The sequence below is a fragment of the Bombus flavifrons genome, chromosome 3 (assembly GCF_040668555.2).
Source record: "Bombus flavifrons isolate JBK064 chromosome 3, iyBomFlav1_principal, whole genome shotgun sequence".
Classification (NCBI taxonomy): domain Eukaryota; kingdom Metazoa; phylum Arthropoda; class Insecta; order Hymenoptera; family Apidae; genus Bombus; species Bombus flavifrons.
Window position 1 is genome coordinate 15669458 of NC_138444.1, and position 23942 is coordinate 15693399.

At 35.7% G+C, this 23942-nt stretch overlaps 2 protein-coding genes across 16 annotated transcripts in view; one reads left to right on the forward strand and one right to left on the reverse strand.

Annotated features, from left to right (window-relative positions):
- kar (monocarboxylate transporter 10-like protein kar) overlaps positions 1 to 23942 on the forward strand; it is a 179220-nt gene that overhangs the window by 49687 nt on the left and 105591 nt on the right. The window lies entirely within an intron of this gene.
- Positions 1704 to 23942, reverse strand: part of nrm (neuromusculin) — a 433949-nt gene continuing 411710 nt past the window's right edge. For 5 of the 13 annotated variants that reach the window (XM_069109815.1, XM_069109813.1, XM_069109817.1 and 2 more), the window contains 2 exons: positions 11763 to 12509; positions 2301 to 2440 (listed from right to left, as the gene is read on the reverse strand). In XM_069109815.1, coding sequence (XP_068965916.1) covers positions 11766 to 12509 — 744 coding nt within the window. In that variant the 3' untranslated portion in view covers positions 2301 to 2440; positions 11763 to 11765. Of the gene's footprint in view, positions 2441 to 8624; positions 8693 to 11762; positions 12510 to 14747; positions 14889 to 16247; positions 16919 to 23942 lie in introns of those variants that run through there. The other 8 variants (XR_011172629.1, XR_011172630.1, XR_011172628.1 and 5 more) reach the window with 7 other exon arrangements.

Sequence of the window (23942 nt, forward strand, 5' to 3'; positions counted from 1 at the left end):
GTGTCACATGTTACCATACGCGACTCTGCCATGGCAGCACGAAGAAAACATTGTTACAAGAACGATATGTGAGACAGAGTTTCGTTCGTTAAGCGCCAAAAATCGGACGAAAACTTGCTCGAGACGATGACGATAGTTGCGTTCTCGACGTGTTCTTGTGTCATTTTCTTCTATTCTCTTTCCTATTTTTATCCTTTTCTTTTCTCTTTCTTGTTTGTTCTTTTTTTTTTTGGAGGGGATTTTCCTCGTGGATTTTTCTTGGAAACTTCGTTTTCTCGCATAATGTACAAACTTACAAACGGTGGGACATAGTTGGGGAGAGAATTTATGTTACAAAAAATTGAAAGGAGCAAGAAGCGAGGAGAATTACACTAATTATAGCCGGCAATCTCGCGAGGATCGCGGATTCGAGGAGACACGCGCGAGAGCTCGACAATGGCTGCGATATGTCTCAATTTTTCTTCTTCTTCTTCTTCTTTTAACATTTAACAAGATACTATATATATATATATATGTATATATACTATATGTATATATTTGTATATTTAATATTTAACGTTTATCGATCGTTCGCCCCTTTAGCCGCTTGTTAATTAGACAATTTGATCCCAGAACACATGGTAATAGCTTATAAACGTACCATTTATTTATAATTTCGCGTACGAATTCTTTTATGTATAAATTTACAGGTATCGTAACTCGCTAGTCCTTCTCGTGGATCGTACCGACTATCTAAATCGCGTCCTTCAGGCTATAGTTATCGATTAATCATATCGATTCTGTATAGATCGTTGGTCGTTTGTACGAAAGTCCCGCAACAAGGAAATCCAATTACCTTTCTTAGATGTTAAGATGGAAGAGAGGTTATTTTAGGTGTATAAGATTATCGAGATAGTTAGCTTTGTAAAAGGATGCAAAGGAAGACGCGATTTGGTGATCAGTTGATTTGGGAGGACGTTAGATCGGTTTAGTCCTTGGTGCAAGTCTTTCGAGACACGACTGAAGCAAGTAACTGTTTCTTTGGCTTTGAGATGTAGGCGCATCGATGAACTCGCTGTGAAATGTTTACTGAACTTTGCATTGGTAACGCAATGGTAACATATTTTTCATATGTTAAAAGAATCGACGAAAATAATTGTTTTTGAATATCTTTTGAATTATCAACATTTTAAAATAATGTTCGAATTTAAGATGTGAATGTTGGAATTTTTACTTAGTCTTCTGAAGATTGTAAGATTAAAAAAATCGAAGTATATGAAAATTTGGAAATTAAAAAGTTTCGAAATACAAATAATTAAAAAGTTGGAGATTCGATGAATCAAGGACTAACATTTAAGAATGAACAAATTTTGAGGTTGGTAAATTTAAGACTTGAACGTGTTAATGAATCGATTCGAAACGAAAATATATTTCCATTGCAAGTGCACTCGCAGCGAGTTCGTCAAAACGACTGAACTATGATAGAAACGAGGTATACACTCATCCGTAATAACATTAAAGCTCGCAAGAGAAGCTTACGTAATCAACACTAAACGTTAATCACAATTCTTACACACGTTACGATATTATTATGGCCACAAGGTAATTTTCACGTAACATCGCGTTAAAAAAAGAGAAACTTAACTTTCAACCAATACAGTTGGATCATAGTTGAGCAGGAAAATTTTTATTAAATTTAAGTTTGGTTACGTAATTCTAGAAACTTTAATTTTTAGTTGTCTCTCTTTCTCTCTATTCGATATTTTATACGATAAGTTAAGATTGACACGAAGTATTAATAGTCACACTATAATGAATTTATCAAGCACCAAGTAACGAAACGATTATGAATACAAGCTACGTCGATTCATCGTTATTGCAAAAGCTAGATAAATTAATATACTCCTTTGTGTAATAAATAAAACATATTACGAATAATGAGTATTTTAGATAATTTCACTAAACAAACAAAAACTTCCATTACTCAACATGCAATAGATTTCATAGAATTGTAGGATACAAAGGAAAAGTGTCATCGAAGAGAAATGTGAAGCAAATATCTATGAATTGCGAAAGACGGAATTCAATGATGCGAATTGACCTACAAATAATTCCAAATGAGGTATGCTGCATTCATGCATAGTTTGCCCTTAATGAATTAAATAACCTGACTTAAATTCTTCCGAATTATCTACAATCCAATAATATCAATTAAGAGTTAAAGGAACAAAAGGAAGACAAATTGGAGATAATGAAAACGGAAAACAAATTAAAGAAGATCTTCGTTTTCGTCTGTGACGCCATACATCTGCGGCCGTCGTCCTTGAAGCTGTTGCTGTTGCTTCTGTGCTTGTTGCTGTTTTTGGAGGAGCGCGATGCTGGCAGCTTTGTAGTTGATCGGCCCATAGGAGCGGTAGTCCACGTCCGCGTAGTCGAGATCCGAAAATTCCGGCTTGAAGGGCTGCGTAAACAGAACATTACAACGAACACCTTAGTCTAATGTTCTCTTCGGCTACGCAAACAGTGGAGCGTGTGTCGGCTCGCACGTTGCACGCTCGAATCCTCCTGCATTCGAGCTCGGAGGGATATTTCGAAGCCAGTGTAAGTTTCATGGAAACAGCAGAGAGAAAAAAGTAAAAGCGTTCTTCGTTAGACTGTGTTTCTCGTCGAACGAATCGTTTTCATGTTATGCTGGGCGCGTTCGAAAGTTTTAAGGACCGCAGATACAAGCGAGCAATCGGTGATTTCTTATGTAAAAATAAACGAGAAGCGTGAAATGAAGTTTCTTCTGAAAGTTAAAATTAATTCATAGAAGTTGCAATATTTAATATTGGATCTAGCAGGAAAACATTGTCTTTTATTACAATATTCATTCTTTGTCTCTTTTGCCGCTTATCATTCGAACTCCCCAATTATACTATTTCTCAATTCCACGATAGTGGGTTTATATTGAATTATTGAATCGAACTAGAAGAGAAATATTCTTGGTATTTTATTATTGTAACACTACGGTAGAATCTCGACTATGTTTTGTATAATGACGAATGGTAGAAGTTGGAGTATCGCTAGCTCTATTGTTAGCGCGTTAGCGTAGATAATTGAAAGTACTTTCTGCAGATACAATCGCAAACGAACGAGAATCTCCTGGCTTGGTCGTATGCAAGAATATATATTTTTGCGTATCACGTGTACCCTGTATATTTTTACATATTTAAATTTCCTGTAAATGCATAAATAATCCAATTACCTGTCCATTAGTTAATTAGTTTAGATATTCGAGATTCTACTCTGTTCGTAATATCTCTTCCAGATATGGATTCGTCTTCCTCTGCATTACCAAGAGATAGAAATCGCAGGTGGTCGGCAAGTTATAATCACGATATTAGCTTTCTGACTAACGAAGCTGAATCTAATCCGAATCTAGTTTAGAATCTTGAACTTTGAACTTTAACGTTTATACATCACCGATATATATTTTTCGTAGTTTTATGTTATTCGAAATGTTTGCATTTAAAGAATCAATTGATTCATAACAGATTAATACAACTTTAAACAATATCATATATCTTCATATATTTTTAAAGAACATACCTTTAATGCTATGCATATGTATTAAAATTTAAATCGCTTTACTTTGTAAGAGAGGTGTCCTAAAGAATATTTTATCTATACCATATTATCTTTTCAAGTTTTAATCCCGAAACTTTACTCATCTCATTTCCTTATCCTTTTATTCATCATCTTTTTGCTTCTTCTTCATTTTCTACCACTAGCCTCTATGTGATTAAACATCAGGTATAAAATAGTTTCACAGTATGGTTGGAATGTGGTTCTTTGATATTCTTTCTAAAAGAAACAGTTTTGTTAATTTTTTTTTTACAAGACTTTGGTATCTCTTTTTAGGACCTTCTTGGAAGATCTAAAAAAAAAATAGAACTTACGTTACGTAAATTGGTAATATTCGAAAATATTTATTTTGTAGGTAAAATTTTCGTAAAATATCGAATCATTAATTAACTTTTGAAATAATAAATTATATGTCCTAGAGTATTATGTTGAATTCCATTGAAAAAAATGTTTTGCGTTGTATTCATATTTAAAATAAATGTATCAAGATTTTTTAAATAGATCAAACGAGATATAATTACACATTAAGAAATTTATCGCTATATTATCTTCTAATGTTTTCAAATAATAACGAAATTAAGATGTTAAAGATTTTTTAAACGATAAAAGATAAAATGCAATTATTATTTCAAAAAAGTACATTTTAAGGTACGTTTCATAATAACAGCAATGTAGACACAATTTGCCAGATTCTTCATTACGTATAATGTTTCATATACTACGGTTCATTTAGGCGTTCATAATCATCGTTATTATTCATTATACACGTTAATAACATTTATGCAGATGCGTGATTAATATTACATTGTAATATTTCACTGATTTATAACAAGCGTCCATTCGATATTTAAAATTATTATGAAAGAAATTTTCCAAGTATATGGAAGACCTGCAAAATTTTTAAACGATTTTCACATTTACATACAATAGTAAATAAGCTTCAAAATACTATCTGATTTCATTCTTCAATCGTCATTTTTCGTACAACGAATAATATTTAATATATCAAGGTGCCTAATCGATATCGTTTCACTCTCCAGACTGTCTGACTATATACGTCCTGCTACTACTTCCCTTTCCAACGTAAACAGGCACGCTAAGATACGATGATTTGAATCAGTGAGATATTATATGTTTAAAAAACTAGAAAAAAAAGAACAAAGTAACTTTCAGAAATAAAGTAATATGTATAATATATGCGTCGTTACTGAACTATAACTGACAACGAGGTGATATAATTATAATCGACGATGAAAATATTGATATTAGACGAGCAAACTTCTTTCCTGGTTCGAAACTATCGTCATCGAGAACACGTCACTATAACGAATGAAATATTTTATTTTCAAATGCAGATCGCTTAAAAATTGTTTATAATTGAATTTGACAGTGGCAAATTATAATACTCGGCTTGACTCAAATAATCCTACTTTATACTACATTTCTGTTGATTCTAAAAATTACTGTCTCGTAGTTGCTCTTCTCTATGTTATAATAAACCTTGTGTCTCGCGATAACCATTGTCAAAGGATTCTAAAGAATTGAATTATTTCGAAAGATGCATGTTTTCAGAGTTATTGACGTCAAAAAAAAGACTGATTTTTCTCCGATATTTTCGGTTCCGCGGGTTCTCCGTGAAACGTGGTACACGTGGAAAAAACCTGAAATCTTTCGACACAGTAAATGCATATTGTACGCCGATCGAATCGCGACGAAGGCCCACGCATCGATCGAGATGGCAGCATCGGACCACGATATATCAATATGCTGTCTACGTTATAAAAGCAGGCATCCAGCTAGCATGCTACAACGTGGCTCGTCCACGAAGCCGTTGCTGCCGCGATCATTCTAATCCTAGCATGCACAATCGAACACAGCCGGATAAAGCGATCATCGAGCGACGTTTCGACGATGAATCGACGCCGATTCCACCTCGAAACTTTCGACGCGCGCCTGCCACCCGAACAGCTTTATCGTTCCACGAACAAACCATGTGTTCATTGCTGTTAGAATTTTAATGATCAGTCAGATGTATACGTCGCTTCGTTTCGCGAACGTGACAACGCGGATCTCTGTTCTGTACGTCGCTAATACCTAACAAGAATGGCTAATTTCGCGAATTGACGCGAATACGGAATAAGAGTACTTTTAATGAAATAAAATATTAAAGGTATTGTGAGACGTATCGTAAAGTACAGCGAGTTATTAAAGTATCCGTAAGCAAATTTAAAAGTAAAAAGTTAGGTATATTAGTTAAGCGTATGGTGCATACGAAATGTTGTTTCTTTCGAATTTGTATTTGGCGGGCTAGATCCATCCATTTTTGTACTATCGTAAATCATAAAAAATTTGGAAGAATTATTATTATATAGAATTGTGTATTCTACGGGAAACGGTCATGTTTAGAGTATTTCGTAGGTAAAGAGTTAAATGGCAAATCCCATAGTATTCTTTTCGTTGCTACCGCTGTATTTTTATCATGCTGTTTCTTTCGTGTGGTAAAAAGTTCGTGTATTCGATTTCTATTTTTCGTTGCATGCTATGTATTGGTATATAGAACTTTGATACAAGTTTCTTATAAATGTAGCAGCCGAACCGGGAAAGCTGTGGAAGTTGCACGGAGATTAGGACAAATTAATCCTTTGCACTTGCTAGTTGATTTTCTTCATGAATGCTGCATTTGAAGATCGAAGATGAATTAGTATCCTACTTTTGAAATATATCAATATTTTCAAATTTTGAGAGGAATGTTTCTTGAAAGTTTGTAAGTTAAGAATTCCTTACATGTGGAAATTAGGATTATGAGTCGTTGTTTCTTGAATCAACGATTTAATTTGGAACTATTAATCCTTGTATCATACGATATTAATATCAAGCAGAAACGACGTGTAAAGAAAGGATTAAAGTATATCGAAAATAGAAATGAATTTTTTAACAAGTAGATAATTTGCTATGAAGTTTACGATATGACGGTAGTGTTTAATTTGAAGCATCGTTTCGATGAAATTCGGGTTACCAACGCCCATAAGTTTGGAATCAGTAGTTTGTTAAAGTTTGCGATTGGGATTGAGTTTATGACGCGAACGTGACCTATTCGCTGCTTTTCTGGCTTAGCTTCTTTCGCTTATATCTGGAAAAAGCTTCGAAACTCTGATTAAAAGTAGGAAGCCGATTTTGGTCGCTAGCAAAGTACCGTTCAAACTCGAAACATTTCAAATTTTTATCATAGAATTATAGTATTTTCTTGGTGTAGAATATCGGATTATCTTTTATTGCAACTCGTATTATTATTAAAACCTGAATTGTGACAAAGATATTTTCATTTTTCTTCCTTAACATTTTTTATTGCTATCTGTGTCATTATGGTTCTTTTGATTTTATAAACCACTAAACCAGATTATTTGAAAAATTTGTCCCATTTTTAGCTAGTGTTGATATTAAATCCTATGATTCATTTGCTGAGAGTAGAAGATATTTGTTGCTTGTAACGAACGGTAAGCTGCTTAATTTGAACAAATAATGCTTCCATTTGGACTAAATGCAACAATCGCAGAGGAACGTCTGGAATTTGTTAACAACGAAAGCATTCCTCAAGAAGATACTACTAACAGAAAACATACTATCATACACGTGACTTTTTATTAAATTTCTTTCATAACAAATGATTGAATTTATTAGATAAATATCTATAAAAAATAGTCCGAAGAAGTTTATCGAGGAGGAGGATGAAAAGTTGAGAGCAAATGGTAAAATATGGTTAGAGCAATAGACATGTGCATTGGTCGATAAATGTGAATTTTCAAACATCGCTGCAAGCCTTTTAAACGGTCATATATTATTCAATTATATCAGATTAGTAAATTATATTAAATTCAGAATTATTTCGAATGAAAATTAGTTGAAAATTATTCGAGTTCGAAAACATCGAAAGTTACGATTTCTAGAGTATCTCGCTTTCCATCGAGATATAAATTCTGTTAAATAACTGGCGCCACTTATCTATAGTGAATTATCGATTCGACAAGTAACGTGACCGTGGAAAGGCAATTAAACGATTATGAATGAGCATAGTCTAATAAGACAACGCGCTTATCTCCGCGCTGTAGATTGAATTTTATAACGCACCGAAGAAAGTTTAAATCTCAGATGTACACGCTTTGTTATTCTTTTAGAAATTGTGTCATTCGTCGATAAGCGTAGATAACTGTTTCGAAATTTATTGGCGCAGTGTATAAAAATTTAGAAATTCCATCGACGTCGGAAAGCAAATACAAATTTGACAATTTTCCTTATTAGTTCGTTAGTTTCATTAACACGTTGCGAATGTTTATGTATTTGTGTTACGATGAATAAGTAACAGTGGCAACAAATATATAAAATATCAAAGTAAAATACATATTACAACATACAGACGATAAGATTTTCATTTAAAGTTTTATTTCCTCGTTCGTGTCTATGAAAATATAAATTTCTATAAACATTTCCCGTCTAATCATTAAGTTTCTATCCTGTTCTTGCGAGCTTACTAACTCTATTTTATCATAATTAAGGAATTTTATAAGTTTCAGGAAAATACGAAAAAATAATTGTTAACAGGTGTGACTTCGATCTTATGGCAGAACTCCTTTCAAAACATCGAATGTTTGTTTATTTGTTAAAATGAGGATAAGATCAGGGAATGGAGATTCGAGAGTGAAATCACGTTAAGCGCGTTGAATTCAAGAAATTACTCACCGAACGAGGGAACGATAAATCTCCAACAACGATTATCTGTTATATAATCTCACCAAATATCTCCATGTTCGAGATATTAATGATTTTTAAGATATATCTCTATATCAAAACATTATGTGATATACATTATATCATCAAGTGCAAAGGATTAAATACTACAATGTCAAAAGCTTTTTCTACAAACAGAGCCTCATTGTCCATATGCCGTAGCGCACATGTCGGATCGATCGCCATACCGATAACAAATCTAAGCAATACGACGTAATTCATAGAATACAATGTACCTACAAGGCATGTCGGACGCCAAAATGTCCTAGTAAATGTACGTATCGCTCTTTGTCTGCTGACCCTCCTACGAACAAACATTTGGAATACAATTGTTATGTATGACAACCCTGTATATCGTTATGAATACAAGCGACAAATCGTTTTAATCTTCATTTACAGGGTTCTCCCATAGTCTGCTTGTTAAAGTGATTCACAAAACAACTTGAACATTTGTCATCTCTTTTAAATATATTATACGTGTTATATAAAACATCTGAAATTTCATTAGCACTGTAATGAGCGTTGTAATGAGAATTGTAAAATTTTATATACATATAATCATGACAATCGTGTCTCTCATTATGGTGCTAATAAAATGTCAAAACGTTTTGTATAACAGGCATACAATACGTATATACAGGGTGGTTGGTAACTGGTGGTACAAACGGAAAGGGAGTGATTTTACGTGAAAAAAGAAGTCGAAGATATAGAATAAATTTTTTTTTAATTTCTTTTTTTTTTAAATTTTTCCATCGAGACAACGATCTACAGTGAGATCCGTTATAACGTACCGCACGCGTACCGAGCGAAAATTCAAAGTCGATTTTCTCGAAAACAAAGCCTCAAACGAAAAATTTTTATTCTATATTTTCGACTTCTTTTTTCGCGTAGAATCACCCCCTTTCCGCTTGTACCACTAGTTACCAGCCACCCTGTATATAAAATTGTTGTGTGGTACGTGTTCAAATACTTCCGTGAACCACTGTATATTATTCATTTAATCCTTTCTGTTAAGATACTTCCTTTATTCAACGTTTTTAACTACTTTTCTGAATTTTAATTGTTTAATCGATGACAATAAAAATTTTCGGTAAAATTTATATATTAAGTATTTGAGTATCGATATTTAAATAAACGCAATTTTCGATACAGAGATTTGCAAAACAATTTATTTAAGTTTCGACGTTTGTTACGCGAGGAAATGTATCATTGTTATTTTTAATATCGAACAATCGTTATTTCGATGAAATAACTGGAGGGAAATTTTCAAACGTTTGACATGGAATTTATAAACGAGATTTTTAATACAGTTACAAGCGTTTGTAATATTTAGGTAATCGCAATATCACCAAGCCTGTGATATTCAACAGAAAAATTCTTCTACGAAATTCGTTTTACGTATCGTCCAATTTACCTGTTTTCAATTCCACGCGGTTTAATCGACTTTTTCTCTGCTAGCTGGTTTCAATTTAAAAATACTTACCGACCAAGTTGATACGAGAAACAAAGGAGGAAAAAAGAAATGCAAATCCGTTGTTGGTAATTATTAAAATTATAAAAATGGCAAGCTTGAAAGCATATTTAGAATGCAAGAAATGAAAGAGAAAAGAGGCAAACGAATGCAAGAAATCATACACGCAGAAACAAACGCAAACAAACAGACACAGTCGCAATGACGGAGTAATATTAAATTTCGAACAATAGAAAATTCACACGTAAAAACAACGAAACAATTTCCTAAGAAACAAAATGTTTAATTTTTCCATACCTGCTATTCCGTTGCGAAATTAGGATGCAATCCAAACGATATGTATCCAGCTTATAATTCGTTAGTTATGATTATAATGATCTTTTTATTACTTGTTATTATAATCTGTCGTTATTATATTATTCTAAATTTGTTTAAATGATTTTTAATGGATAATATTTTATTAATAATTAGTAGTCAATAATTTTAGTAGAAATTTCTAAACATTCAATCCCCTATCATTTTTCGATTATTTTGATTTCTTTCTGTCGAAGATGAACTGATTATTGAATTGATTTGTCAATAACGCTTTGATGGTAATATCGATTCAAGAATTTACGCTGTAGTTTATAAACACTTTTCAATGAAAAATTTTTCGGACCTGTCGTTTAGTATCAAGAAGATTGGTAATTTGTTATCATATGAATCATCTTCCCGTTTTAAATATTCTTTAGAAAACCAATGTAAAAATTTCAATCGTTTGCACATTTTTTATATGCTACACTGTATTTTATAATAATATGTACTCACAATTTATAATGTATTAGTAAAATTAAAATATGCTATTTTATGATTCCATCGTATATACAAATCTTTATGTAAATATAAATGATTTCTCGGATATAATTATTTTTCATATAAGTATTTACGTATCAAATATATCCTTTTTCGACAATCTCTTCATATTTATAAACGAGGAATATTACGATTCGAACGAAATATCTCGTGAATTTGCTTTTCAATTTTCGCATTTAATGTGGTATAACATACGTTTATCGTTAATCCTTCCACACTTGTGAACAAGATATCTGTTAAACTAATTTTCATTTCAAATTTTCGCAGCAGATATATCTCACTCTGATAAAAGGTCACACGAGATCTTGTTGAGAGCGTCGCTCGAACAACGAGATATCTCATTAATGGATGCGAAAGATTCAAATTTCCTTCTACCATAATTCTAAATTCAAGCTTCTAATTACAGAATCTCTATATAAATTTCGTATGTTCTCCATAAAACACGTATGAACAATTTCATCTCTAATATCCCATATCCTTCCCTCGCAAACTCAACATTCTCTATTTACTTTATCATTTACGTGATATTTATTATATTTACGATTACTATCGATCAAATTCAATCGTAAGATTAACAAATCCTGTGTTTTTGCGTAACAAAACAAAATTATCTACGTATCTATGTAACATAAAGTTTTGTATTTAGAAAATATCGATTATCTGAATCATCAAACTTTCCAATAACAGAACACTATCAATTAACATACCCTACCACCCTGGAATTCGATGAAAATTTTCCAATTTTTATATCATAAAAAAAGAAAAGAGGAGCATGTAGCACAAAATTTCATATTAACGGCATATCAATTATTTCAACCACCAAATAGCCTCAACACGAAAAATCTATACGCGACATACAACTATAATTTGCAACGTGAGATCATCGAACTCGACTAAAATTTCTTTACTTTTATATGAATATTCGCGTATCAATTTACAAGATATTAATTATCCGAGACAAGACTTCTCACTGCGAAAACACGTATATCGTAACCAACAATCTACAGCGTAAATTCCCAAACAACCTGAAACCCGAACCCGCCCAACTGACCTTTTAGACATCGATCTCCTGACCGACGTCCCGGAAGTGTAGCTCGGCGTACTGCATTATCGTGGGCGCGGACGGCGACCGCCCATCGCCAAGGTTCGACGACATCCTCTTTGACTTGTTCCGGTTCTTCGTGTCACCTGTGTCCGCGTAGTGCGTGCTCTCCGGTGGGCAACGATTCGACTGTCGTTCCCAGATCTGCTGACGAGAACTCGGATTCGATCTGTGATAGTCGGTTGGACACTCCGCGATGTCATCTTCGTAGTAATGGGGATAGGAGATTTTGTAAGTCTCGGGTATACCGAGTTCTTGGACCTGGTGGAAGCTGGTCTCGCAGGAGGGCGCGCTCGCGTACGCGTCTGCTCTCCTGGAAGCTTCTGGCCGCCTTTGTTTTTGCTTCCGCTCGCTACGCTTGTGCTTCCTGTACTTTTGACTTCGGTCGCTTGACCGGTTGCCCGAATGGCGGCGCGGTTGCCTCGTAGAGTCGTGGTTCGCGTAGTTCTGTTGCTCCTCGTCGGGATGAGCCACCATGGGAAGATGATTCTCGTGCTGTGCCAAGGTCGGTGGTCGGCTGTTCGCGTGCACGTACGAGGTCTGCAAGGGGCTAACTATCGAGGAATGATAGAGGCTGCGCGTTAGTGGCAGTGTTAGTTGGCTGGAACTGTTGCTCGGTAACGGATAGCTGTACTGCTGCATCTCCTGCCGGTGTTGCTGCTGGTAGTGTTCTTTGTAGTTGTATAGGCTGTCGGTCTGCAACAGGCAGGGTTAGTCGCTGGGGATACGGCCGTCGGGGGAGGTGTCGTTAGTGGCGGATATCGCGATACCGAACCCGGAGGCGAAATGTTATTTCGTCTTTCGAAATAGCGCCAGTGGATTATTATCACCGGTCGGAGAGATGATTGGTCGCTTGTAGGAAGGTCTACTGGGATTTTCCTATGCATATACATTCTTTGTTATATGAATGATTTTGGCGGGAGAAATCGAAAATATTTTACGGGATATGTGGTTATCATCGATGATAGATGAAATTTCAACTTTGAAAAGAAAAAAAAAGCAGAAAGAAAGAAGAAACGAAAGGCGATCGAAGGTTCATTGTTTGACAATTTTTCAGAGGAGATGTTCGACAAATTAAACCAATTTCACCGATTCGATGGTACTTTAGAGAAATTATCCATGGATTTAGAGAACTATTATTTTATCCTTCGATCGTGCTAGTGGGTAATTACCGCATGCGTGTTGAGACAAATGCTTGGAAGATAGGTCCATTGGGATTTCAATATGGATTCTTTATTATACGAATGATTTTAACAATGGAATAATTGGAAGTATTGAGAGGGATGCGATTGTTCCGATAAATTTGAAATTTGAAATGATACGAGATAAAATTTGTCGAAGGAAATGAAAGGCGATTGTAATTCCATTATTTGGATATCGATCTTTTGTTATATGAATGAATTAAACGATAAAATGATCGAAATACGCGGTGGTCTTTAGCGATGAAGCGAAAGTTGAAATTTCGACAAAGTTCTTGAGAGAAAGAGAATTTATCGGAGAGAACGTAGAGACACAATGGCTATTTCACTTTTTGCAAATCATTCGGAGGAAACGTCTTAATTCAAATAATAGCATTCTATAACATTAATCGTATCTCAGAAATTGTTGTTGATAAGTCAGTGAAACGAGAAAAGCGAAACATTTTGTACCTTTTAATTTTTATTTCAATTCCGTTCCGGGAGAAAGAGATAGCTATTCGTCGAATTAAAGTTTAATATGCAAATATTGTTCAAACTGCTACGATATATTCGACGTCAATTGGCTATTTGATTCATTCACTGGCAAAGCGATTTGTTCCGAGAACGAAAATTTCATCGAAGTTATTGATCATATGACAGATAACGTTGAATGAAGCATTTTTTTCTGATATTACTATTTATTCCGTGTGTCATTCGCGTATGTCGTATATGATTTATAGCGTTGGCACGGCTCTATTGAAAACAAGTCAATCGTACATGATCAACGTGCAAATCAACTTGTTAGGATTATCGAAGAGAAAAATGTATTATACAGTTTAAACGCTTTATCGTATCACGTTCAATCTTTTCTATCTATTCCATATTCTTTTCGAAAAATAAAACCACGTAGCTTCGTTCTTACAAATAAATTATGAATTTTACAACTCAGTTTCTTCTAAATTATTGAATTCCAATCGAGTTTTGTCAGGATACTCTACCGATTCTTTCAGATAAATTGAACATACGTCTTTCTTTCCTTTTCATTAAATCTTCTAAAAGGAAAGTTATGTAATTGATAAGGAATAGTACAAAATTTCCTCTCTCCGATATCGGAATCATTTTCGAAATTCCTATGTCCGATATATTCAGTAATATTTTAGGTGCTATATGCTATACTCTTACTCCGAGGAACGATTAATTTATTTAATAGTTTGCTAAATTTCTTTCTCTTATATTTCATTAGTGAAAGAGCCAGTACCCGCGATCGACATTTTCTCTTTTTTCCTTAACCGCGAAATATAAATCCTAGCTTATATACAGCAATCCCGGGAATGAGCATAACGTGGTTATCATATACCTCTTGGCAAAAGTACTCGTTATAAGGAAGATCGTTTGAAGCTGGTGTCGCGTCTCAAAAAGATTTTCCTCGTCGGTCGACGAGAAGCGACTTGGCGAACCAGAGCATCCGTATCTCCTTTTCTCCGTTGCTTCGAATAGACCGAGCAAACATCTTTTTTACTATCTCTTCAAAACAATATCAACTCCGTGGAAAAGGGAATTTTTTTTCCTCCAAACACAAAGAAAAAAGGAAATGAGAAAGAGACCGCGCCACTGAGTCTTTAAAAGGCTTCGAAATAATATTTCACCTCCTTTTATGAATGAGGTTGAAAAGCTTTGTGGCAAGCAACGTGTACAGTTGTTATTTACGTGTGTATGTGTGTATTAGTATTTTTGTGTCGTGAGTGTGGAAACTTACTTGATACGCGGCCGACATACACAAGGACGGTCGCTACATAGGTGGCCAGATCCAGCTTAGCAGGGAAAATATGATTTCCGATTATAACTCGGCAACTCCGGCAACTCTACCTCCTATTTGCTCGAAGCTGCTGTTTTATATCTATTGCGGACACGTAAATCGTACTCATGCAGTAGGTGCGATGCTAATTATTAGAAACTGGTGCTTAAGGGATAGGATTTTTTACTTTTGTATGCAATGTTCGAGAACATCGTTGCTGCTGCCTAAATCTTGGTCGCGATAAAATGGTAGAAAAAAATTCAATTGCAAAACATAAATTGTCATCTCAGAACTGTTGGAACCACATATATATATATATATATATATATATATATATATATATATATATATATATATTTCCTTTTTTCAAAATATACCACAAAAGTACTATAATTTATACTATATAAAGTACTATAAATAACTATACACAAAATACGTATAACGTAGCTTTTCTTCCAAATTTTATTCAACAGTGATATAAATAAAAGAGGATTGTTTAATTTAAAGTATTTAAACAAATGACTAATGCTTATGAATTTTAAAATTCTTTCGTTTCTACTCTTGAATAAACGTCGTTGGTTCATTATACGACTTGAGCAGTGGATAATTCAAGAAAATGGTCGAGCCAAGCGTAGACTAATTATACGGGGTCGATGGGATGTGATCGAACGAGTGAGATCGTTGGCTGATATTGAACAATCGTTGGAAAGTCGCTGAATATCGACCGAGTTGGTAATTAAGATGCATGAAAGAATGGAAATGGCGAAAATTTGATTTTTCGATCATAACATGTTTGCTAAACAAAGCCCTTGTCTTTTAATTTCTTAACGTTAATCATTTGTTTTTAAAATGTTGACTGATCGTGACGTGAAAATCATACGGGCGCTGTATCTTAAATCAATAGGAAATTAATCGAATAGAAACCGCTGATTAGTGACATCATTATCTCGCGAATGGAAAATTTCATTTCATTTCATTTGATTTTATTATCTAATCTTAATAATTAAATATCTAATAATTAAATATCTAATCTTTTTCTGTAATTGTATGTAATAATCAAATCTTTCCTTCTACAGCTCTGTTCCGATTACGTGGCACATCCTGTTACCTAACAGCATTACAATATATTTCCATTCAAAACTACATAAGATTCCTTCGAAACGCATGATCAAACTAATCAAACAAATGTTCCATAAATCCTCTCCATTTTTCTCTCCGACTGTAAATAAACCCGTCCTTCAAAGAACATGCATCTTATCCAGCTCGAAAAACATGTTGTAAAAACCAGACAAATACGTAGATAGAACACAAGAACGAACGATTGGTCCGATCGATCGATCACCCTGCGGACGATCAATCCCAGTGTGTTCGTTTCAACAGCTTCGCAAGAAACGAGCGATCTCCTGGGGGCGGCAGCAACGGTTCTTCACGAACTGCTACGAATACGGGTACTTAACGTACATAGGAAGGAACACGAGTAGTCGACAAACCTTGGTCCTCGGCAACGAGATGTTTTTCGGTGGAAAAACGGGAGGGGGGACGTTTTGATAGGTGTGCTTCGAGGGATCGGTCTTCTTCAACTTTCTTGGCGCTGGAATCGGCGGTGGCGGTGCCACTGTCGGATTCGACTGTTTCTCGTCCGATTGATCCTTGTTCGAACGACTTTCGTTCGAACTTTCATTAAAATTTTGATTCTGATCCGATTGGTTGGTGGATAAAGACGGTGTACCAGATCTGACGATAGTCGTGATCGTACTGGTACTTCCGTTCTTATGAGGGCACTTGTATATCGGAATAGCGTAAAGCTGATACTTCCTGTGCACGTTGTTCTCGTGCCTGCGACACATTCTCAGTGAATAGAATTGCGAACGTTTGTGCTTCCTTCGGCGTGGCTTTAGGCTGTTGTATTTCAACACAGGCGAATTATTCCTGGGCATGTTGTAGTCGCTATAGTGAGGGCCTAGGTGGCTCCTGGTCGATTCATAACCGGAACTAGCGTCGCAGAGAGACGCCGTTCTGCTAGGCGACCGCGAGGGACATGGCGAGCTCTGTACCGAACGATGATGATGACGATGGTGATGATGCAACGTGCCATGCAAAGCCGAAACTCGGGCAAACATAGGGGAAACCAACTAAAACAAAAGACAACCGGCCGCTACTTATGCTCGAGTTTCACTCTTTCCACTCCAATTCATCTTTGCTCGCATTTTACGATTTATAGACATTCATATAAAAATTTTGTCTAGATATTTGATATCGATAGCAGCTACTCCTTCCAATTAATGATATATCATTTTTAATTTTATGTGGATATCGTTGCGTGTTAAGTGAGAATTATTGGAACTTGGGGCATCTACTATACCGATACCGGGTGTTTCTAAGTTTTTTTCCAGAATATATCGTCGAAATAATTTCTCAGTTATGCCATTTATCGATTATATTGTACAAAGTGTTTCCAAATTTACAGTATATCGTTTCGTGGGGGAATTGTGGTACACCCTGTATTGATTTGATACTTGATATCGACCGATGCACCTCATAAAGTTAGAGGTTACATTGCAATTATGAAGTATCGATTTTTGACTTGATATTGATATCTATAAAAAGTATTCCTACAAACTAGCAACATTAAGCTTCTCGACCAATGACGAATAAGTCTCTCCGAACGTATTAATTTAATTACTATCTTCAAGAATTTTAAACTTCCTTGAGGTAATGTGAATAATAAAGATTTTTACCTGGATTTTATGAATGTAATTTACAAATTGAATAATAAACTGTAATAAAAGATAATTTAAGATTCTCACTTTCAATCGTTCTAATAGAATTGGAGTGCAAAGAATTAAAACCCTTCAGACAGTTCAGTGCCAAGAAAAATTGCAAATACTTGTCAGTTAATTAAATTCACTTATATGGTAATAGCAATGCATAATTGAACAAGTTCACTTGGTATAAATAATATAAAGAACCAAATAATTTTATTCTAGCGAATTGTGAACTGATCTTAATGAACGAGCTGATCTTCAATTTATCTGTGTTTTATCATAAATACTACGATATAAAGTTTCAAGCAGGAGAATCGAAATAATTATGGAAAATATAATTCTTGCAGCTCGACCAGTCGTCGAACGCTCATATTTAAAGCCGACAAGGAAATGCCGCTGGAAATAAATAAACCGCGTGCAAAGCAGCCGCTATTATTAGTTTTCATTGTTTCAAGGTACTTCCGTATTTAATTTCGAATAATATCGGAACACGATCGAAGGTTTTTACGCGAAAAATACTCGAGAAGTTTATGCTCTCATCTGCCGAAAATCTATCTTCCAACGAATTGTTTATATTAACGACGCTCCTATATACACGTTAAATATTTCGCGCGATATTTTTGCACTGAACAACCTCTGGGTTTCGTCAAAATCGTCTTCAAACTGCAACCAGTTTATTTCCTCGGGAAGTTGAATGTGGATTTAATCGTACGAATAATTCAAAGTCCCCTTCTTTCTGTTTCTTCAATGTAACATTCCTTTTAATGTTAGAGTAATTTTAAAAGTCTCTTTTCTATAAATTAAACTTTTATTTGTAAAATTGTAATTTTGTTTATAAAAGACAGAACGCGCGAGGATTCTAATTGTACACTATACACGTTTTAAATTTCTTCTCATTAATTTCAAATTGCATCTTTTCTCGTTTTCTCGTATAACACGAAAATCTACATTGAGAAATCATCTTTACTTTATCCGCATTACGAATTGTACTCGGGCCTCTTTGAAAGCTAAGATTACGAATCATACGAGTTTTCGACTATCGTTTGTTTGCGTCTTTTGTTATCGAGCAGGGCAACACGCATTTGTAATCAAGATCGGTCGTTTGTTCGAAAAATTCGTTCACCGAGCATAGGGCCAGTTATTGTCGCTCGAATGTCAACTGCGTACCGTGCAAGCAAACAGGCCAAACGGACAAACTGGAATACTGGCTGCAGAATGAGATCCGGCCATCGAGACGGCTATTGTCACGTGTGCTTCATTTCAATCTGAGTGGACGAAATTGCTGTGCCAGGCGATTCCTCGGAACGATTTCAAGACCAGCGTCGAATAACAAGCAGAACAAATATAAAACAGGCTGCTTTCTAGCTGTTTCACGCTGTTGCTTTCAGACATTCCACTTACCTTGATACGTAGATACGGTGGAAGAAGTCGATCGCCGTGAAAAGGTCGCATTAAACACGAATGTAAGTCTCGTTTAGGTTTGCCAAGTTACTTGAATTCCAAGGACTTGACTAATCTGAACGAAGCTTTACACATCCGTATCAGGTTACTTAAACTTAACCGACTTTAAATGAAATATGTACGATACTTGTCATCGATTCGTACGAAGATAAGTTTGAAGTCAAGTTACCTCGAATCGATTTGAAGGAAGCTTTAAATACCCGTGTCGGATTACCACAGCTCGAACATAGGCTTAAAGTTACATAACTCAACTTGTACGGGCCCAAACTCGAAGCGAAGTTGAGTAAGTTAATCCGAACGAGACTTCATAAAGAGAAAATCGTGTTCAGCGAGTAAATTTGCCGGAACGAGCACGAACGGGTGTATTCGACGGGTTTCGCGAGGCGATCGGAAAATTAATTTGTTATCTCTGTGTAATTTTGACACTGGTGCGGGGCGCAATATCGATCAATCCGCCGCGTCGATGACGATTTATGATGTGACCGCTCGCGACTCGTTTCCCATTCACCTACGGACACCGGCGTGACGGCCCGTGGTTTGCACGGATTCGCCTGAATATCCATTCATTAACCCTTCACGCTTCTGCTACATCGAGAGAGGCGACCGTTGCTTTATCGACGCCACGGCTTTCGCCTCCCGAACGAATTTTACGCTTTAAGGACACGTCGTAATTTTCATCCCTTTGCGACACGCCATGCATTTCGAATTTTCAAATTCGTTTAACCACGTATGACCACGAGCTTTGCTGTATTATTCAACAAATTAAGTGATACAAAAGATAGTACGGATCCTATAAATAGATTCTTTTTCACGGATTACCTTTATGATTTCTGTATAATCGTTTCCTTTTTTTAAATTTCTCGTCAAGTTAAATTCCTTCTTAACCTTTTACCCAATCTTAAGAGGATTCTGCGTAACAACCTGCCTTAATTTGTTCAAATCTAATTGAAACGAACTATTCAAGCGCGCTATACGATTTCAATTACAGTCTACTTCAGTGACAATTTCTATAATTCTCTTCCATTTCTATATTCCCTTAAAAGTCATTGTTAAGTCAAGCATCAGTTTTACTTTCTCCCCCAGTTTCTTTTCAAATTTTTGTCTATTACTAACCACATCATACAATTTCCATGTAAATTCCCACATATTTTTCCCTTTCTTCTAAATCTAGACGCGACTTTCAAACATTCGAAAGGAACCTCAATTACCACGACCCTTCCTTCTCTCGTGGACTCGATATCCCTCTTTATCCCTCTTTATCCCTCTTTATTTCTCCCACCATTCGAACCTTGCTACACGCTAGTAATTTCATTCCCGATACACTCAATTATCGAATGTTAATCATCGATGCATAGCAGAGTTTGTTAATTATCCTCTTCGAAGGGAAACTCTGGTGGTGCGTGAAGCTGACAACCACAACAACAGGTACAAAAGGTTAAACACGAGACAAAGATGGACAGAGAGAGAGGAGCACAACAGGTATAGGGAAACGGTTAGCCGATCGTAAGACACGCAATTATTGAAATGGATGTCCAACAGAGGGATGAGGTCTCGTGTCGAAAGGGCTTTGAAGGCCACTCGATGCCGCGTTGCATCTTTAATCAGGCATCGTTGCAATTCCGTGGCGTAATCACAGGAGGGCCGGGCGCGCGTAACGTGAGATGCAAATTGGCGAACATTTATCGACTCGCTGATTATTTAGCGTCTCTAGGAAATTGATCCCCGGCCGAATGGTCTCGTTCAAAGCGTTCAAGATGGATGATAATGCCTGCCCGTCATCACCGCTATGGGGAATTTCAGTATACGTGCAGATTTTCCAGAATTTAGTCGACTGGAAGTGGTCCGATTCTCTTGTTTCGCTATACACTGAGTTTGATACTGGAATTATCAAACCATGTTCATACGATCTAGATCTTTCGTTTGTTTGTTTTTTCAATAACAGCACCGTTTTTTGGAGGAAATAATTCTGACCTTTGTCGAGCCAGAAATCGAATAGCTATATGTGTCTTTACGACATACCTTGTACCACTTCCAAATTTGAGCGTATGATGCATACCATGATATTATTGCGTTCCATATCAAAATAAAAATCTAGTTAAGAATAGAAGATGGACAAGCATCGGTAGAAAATTCAAGGTAGACGAAGATGTACTTGGTCGATTGATGCGAGGAAGGGTCGAAACTCATTTAGAATGTCGTTGCACGGTGGTATCAGAGTGCCTGGAATCTGAGTTCGTCGAAAACTTCGTTCGACAGGCTAATTATTTCTCTTGTGACATTTTAGCCTCGTATCCCACTCCTGGCTCGTCCCTCAATCCGAACAATAATGCTTCCTTGACGTGATCACGGCAGAAGTTCCGCTCGTTTCCATTTCCGAAATTAGGAGCGTTCTAGGGGGAGGGGGCAGAACTTTTATTCATTGTTATCCGCTCTTTGATGTCGAAAGTGGACGACGGAGCGCGTTGCCAGTTTTTAGTTAAGCGTCCCCCTGGCAAAACACCGACAAAAACTGCGCCGAACGTTAGCCACCAGCACCGGTTTTTAGCAGAACTGCTTTGCAATTCCAATGGAGGAAAGCAATACTTTCGGCGAATTATTAGCTTGAAAGGTTCGGCCCCGCGCTTCTCTACGAGGCCTCTCGCTGTGAATAATGTTGTTGATTTTTGTTTCCAATGAACGCCGATCATCGTATGGATGGTGTTTCCATGTGAAATACGATGAACTCCGTCGGTAATCGGATGTATTATCGTTTTCAGATCTTGTTTAATCGTTTTCGAGTATTTGATCTCCGTTTTATCGTGAATAATACTGCTGATTTTTGCTCGGATAAACGGAACTTGTATGGCACTTTCCACTGAAATTCGATGAAGTATCTCGATAAGAGGATGTATTATCGTTTTTAAATTTTGCTCCACTGTTTGTAGAATGTGGGCTATATTTAATCAGCGCGCCACGTTTAAGCTCTTGTTTAATCGGATCGAGAATCGATTAACGAATCGAAGTTTCTAAAATAGTACGAAGCTAATGTTCTTTCTGTTAACTGATGAAAGCTGTACGATATTGTTTCTGATCTAGTCTATCACACTTATAAGTTATAACTTAATAAGCGATAACGAATCCTTTTAAGTTTCTTATTGTTCTTATTACCAACGTTCATATCGAAGCAGAAATATGGCCTATGTAAAACTTTGCTAACATTATATGCAAATTCTGAGAATCGAAAGATAAATCTAAAGGCAATTGCATTTAAACGCTTGAAAATTTTCTAGATTCATCTCTATATCGATATACATTTTATCAAGGCTATATTCTTTACTTCTGATTAAGATTCGACAAAACTTTTCCTCAAGATTTACGTTCTTGTATTTCTTGCATCGTCCAAAATCGAAATATAGTAATGACAAAAGAGAAAAAAGAAGAAAAATAATAGAAGAAAAGGAAAGGAAAGAAAAGCATTGTCGAGTGAATATACGATAAATCACACTGTTTACGTAGTTGTAGAGCATCGGAGCCAACCCTTTTCTCGTTTGTTTTTCCCGCGGGCTATTTCCCTCCGGGGTGAAATAATTTTTAACGTTAATGGATTTTACGCATTAGGATAGAATGGGTAATACACAATTATACGTCACGGGCATTGTGTCGTGGACGAGATCAGAATAAAACTACGGATTGAAAAGGGAGGAAACGGAGGAAAAAGGGCGAGCGGGTTTTCCACTCAGGCCGGGTGAATTATTTCTTAATGAAGCAAAGGAGGTGCCATTACGAAGACCTTATCGGAGCCCTCGTTTCTAATTACCCTTTAATAATTTAGACGGTCTGCAGTCCTCTCTCTTTTATTCCACTCTTATTAGCGAATTCGGGTGAAACGTAAACAGCTTGCCAATTAAAACCGCTGGATCGTAACAATAAATTATTTCCTAATCGTCTAGAACGGGTTTTTAGGCTTTCGAAATTAGTATTCTCTTCAATAATTATTCTACTATGTCAATGATTATGTCTTTTTTCCGTGTTTCATGGGTGTAATAAAATGCACTTGTTCACTGCAAACGACTTATGAAGAATAGTATAAGCGTTATTACGTTTCACAGTGGAAATGAATTTATTATACGGGGCCACGATCGATCGAATTAATTGAAAAATAGCAAAAAAAGAAAATGATACGAGTATTATTTATTTAAATGTATCGTGGAATTTGATGTTGTTCCATGCGAGTTCTTCGTAATAAATAAACTTGTACAAATAGATCGTCTACTTCTTGAGAATATTAACGTATTGGATGATGAAGTTGAGAAATTTACAAAAAGTGAAATTGTATGCGATCACTTTAGTTTCTGACAGACTCATTTATGTATGTATGTTTCGTCGTTTTGCCATATATAATCTCGATTAAATATCATAAAGTGTAACTGAGCGAAAGATCAAGTAGCTTCATACTGCTTCTATAAATTTTATCTTGAAAGACGTGCACGGAACTATAAGTAGATAAGGTGCGAATTTCTAATAGGCACTCGTAAATGTAAAAAATATTATGTTCCATCTCTAGAAAAATATACAATATCATTCTTTTCTTTCAACATCCTAACGTTCTCCGCGAAGTTCGAATTTTCTCACGAATTTTACGCTTTCCGCATTCTCCTTCACTACATTAACGCGTATAGATATTTTACTACGAAATTTTAATACTATTTCTTATCATCGTCTAATATTCGTTTCGTATAAAAATTTTACATCGCCTTTTTACTTCTCGTTGTCGTAAACGCATCGTTGATAACGCGAGGGAACGTGTTGCATAAAAGAGAAACGTATTTAGAAACGGGTTCGAGAACGAAATAAAAAGGTGGCGAAGCAAAAGTGACGAGGGAATCTTCGCGGAAATACTAACAGTATGCTGTTATCGCGACTAAATACGATATACATTCAATTTCATTAT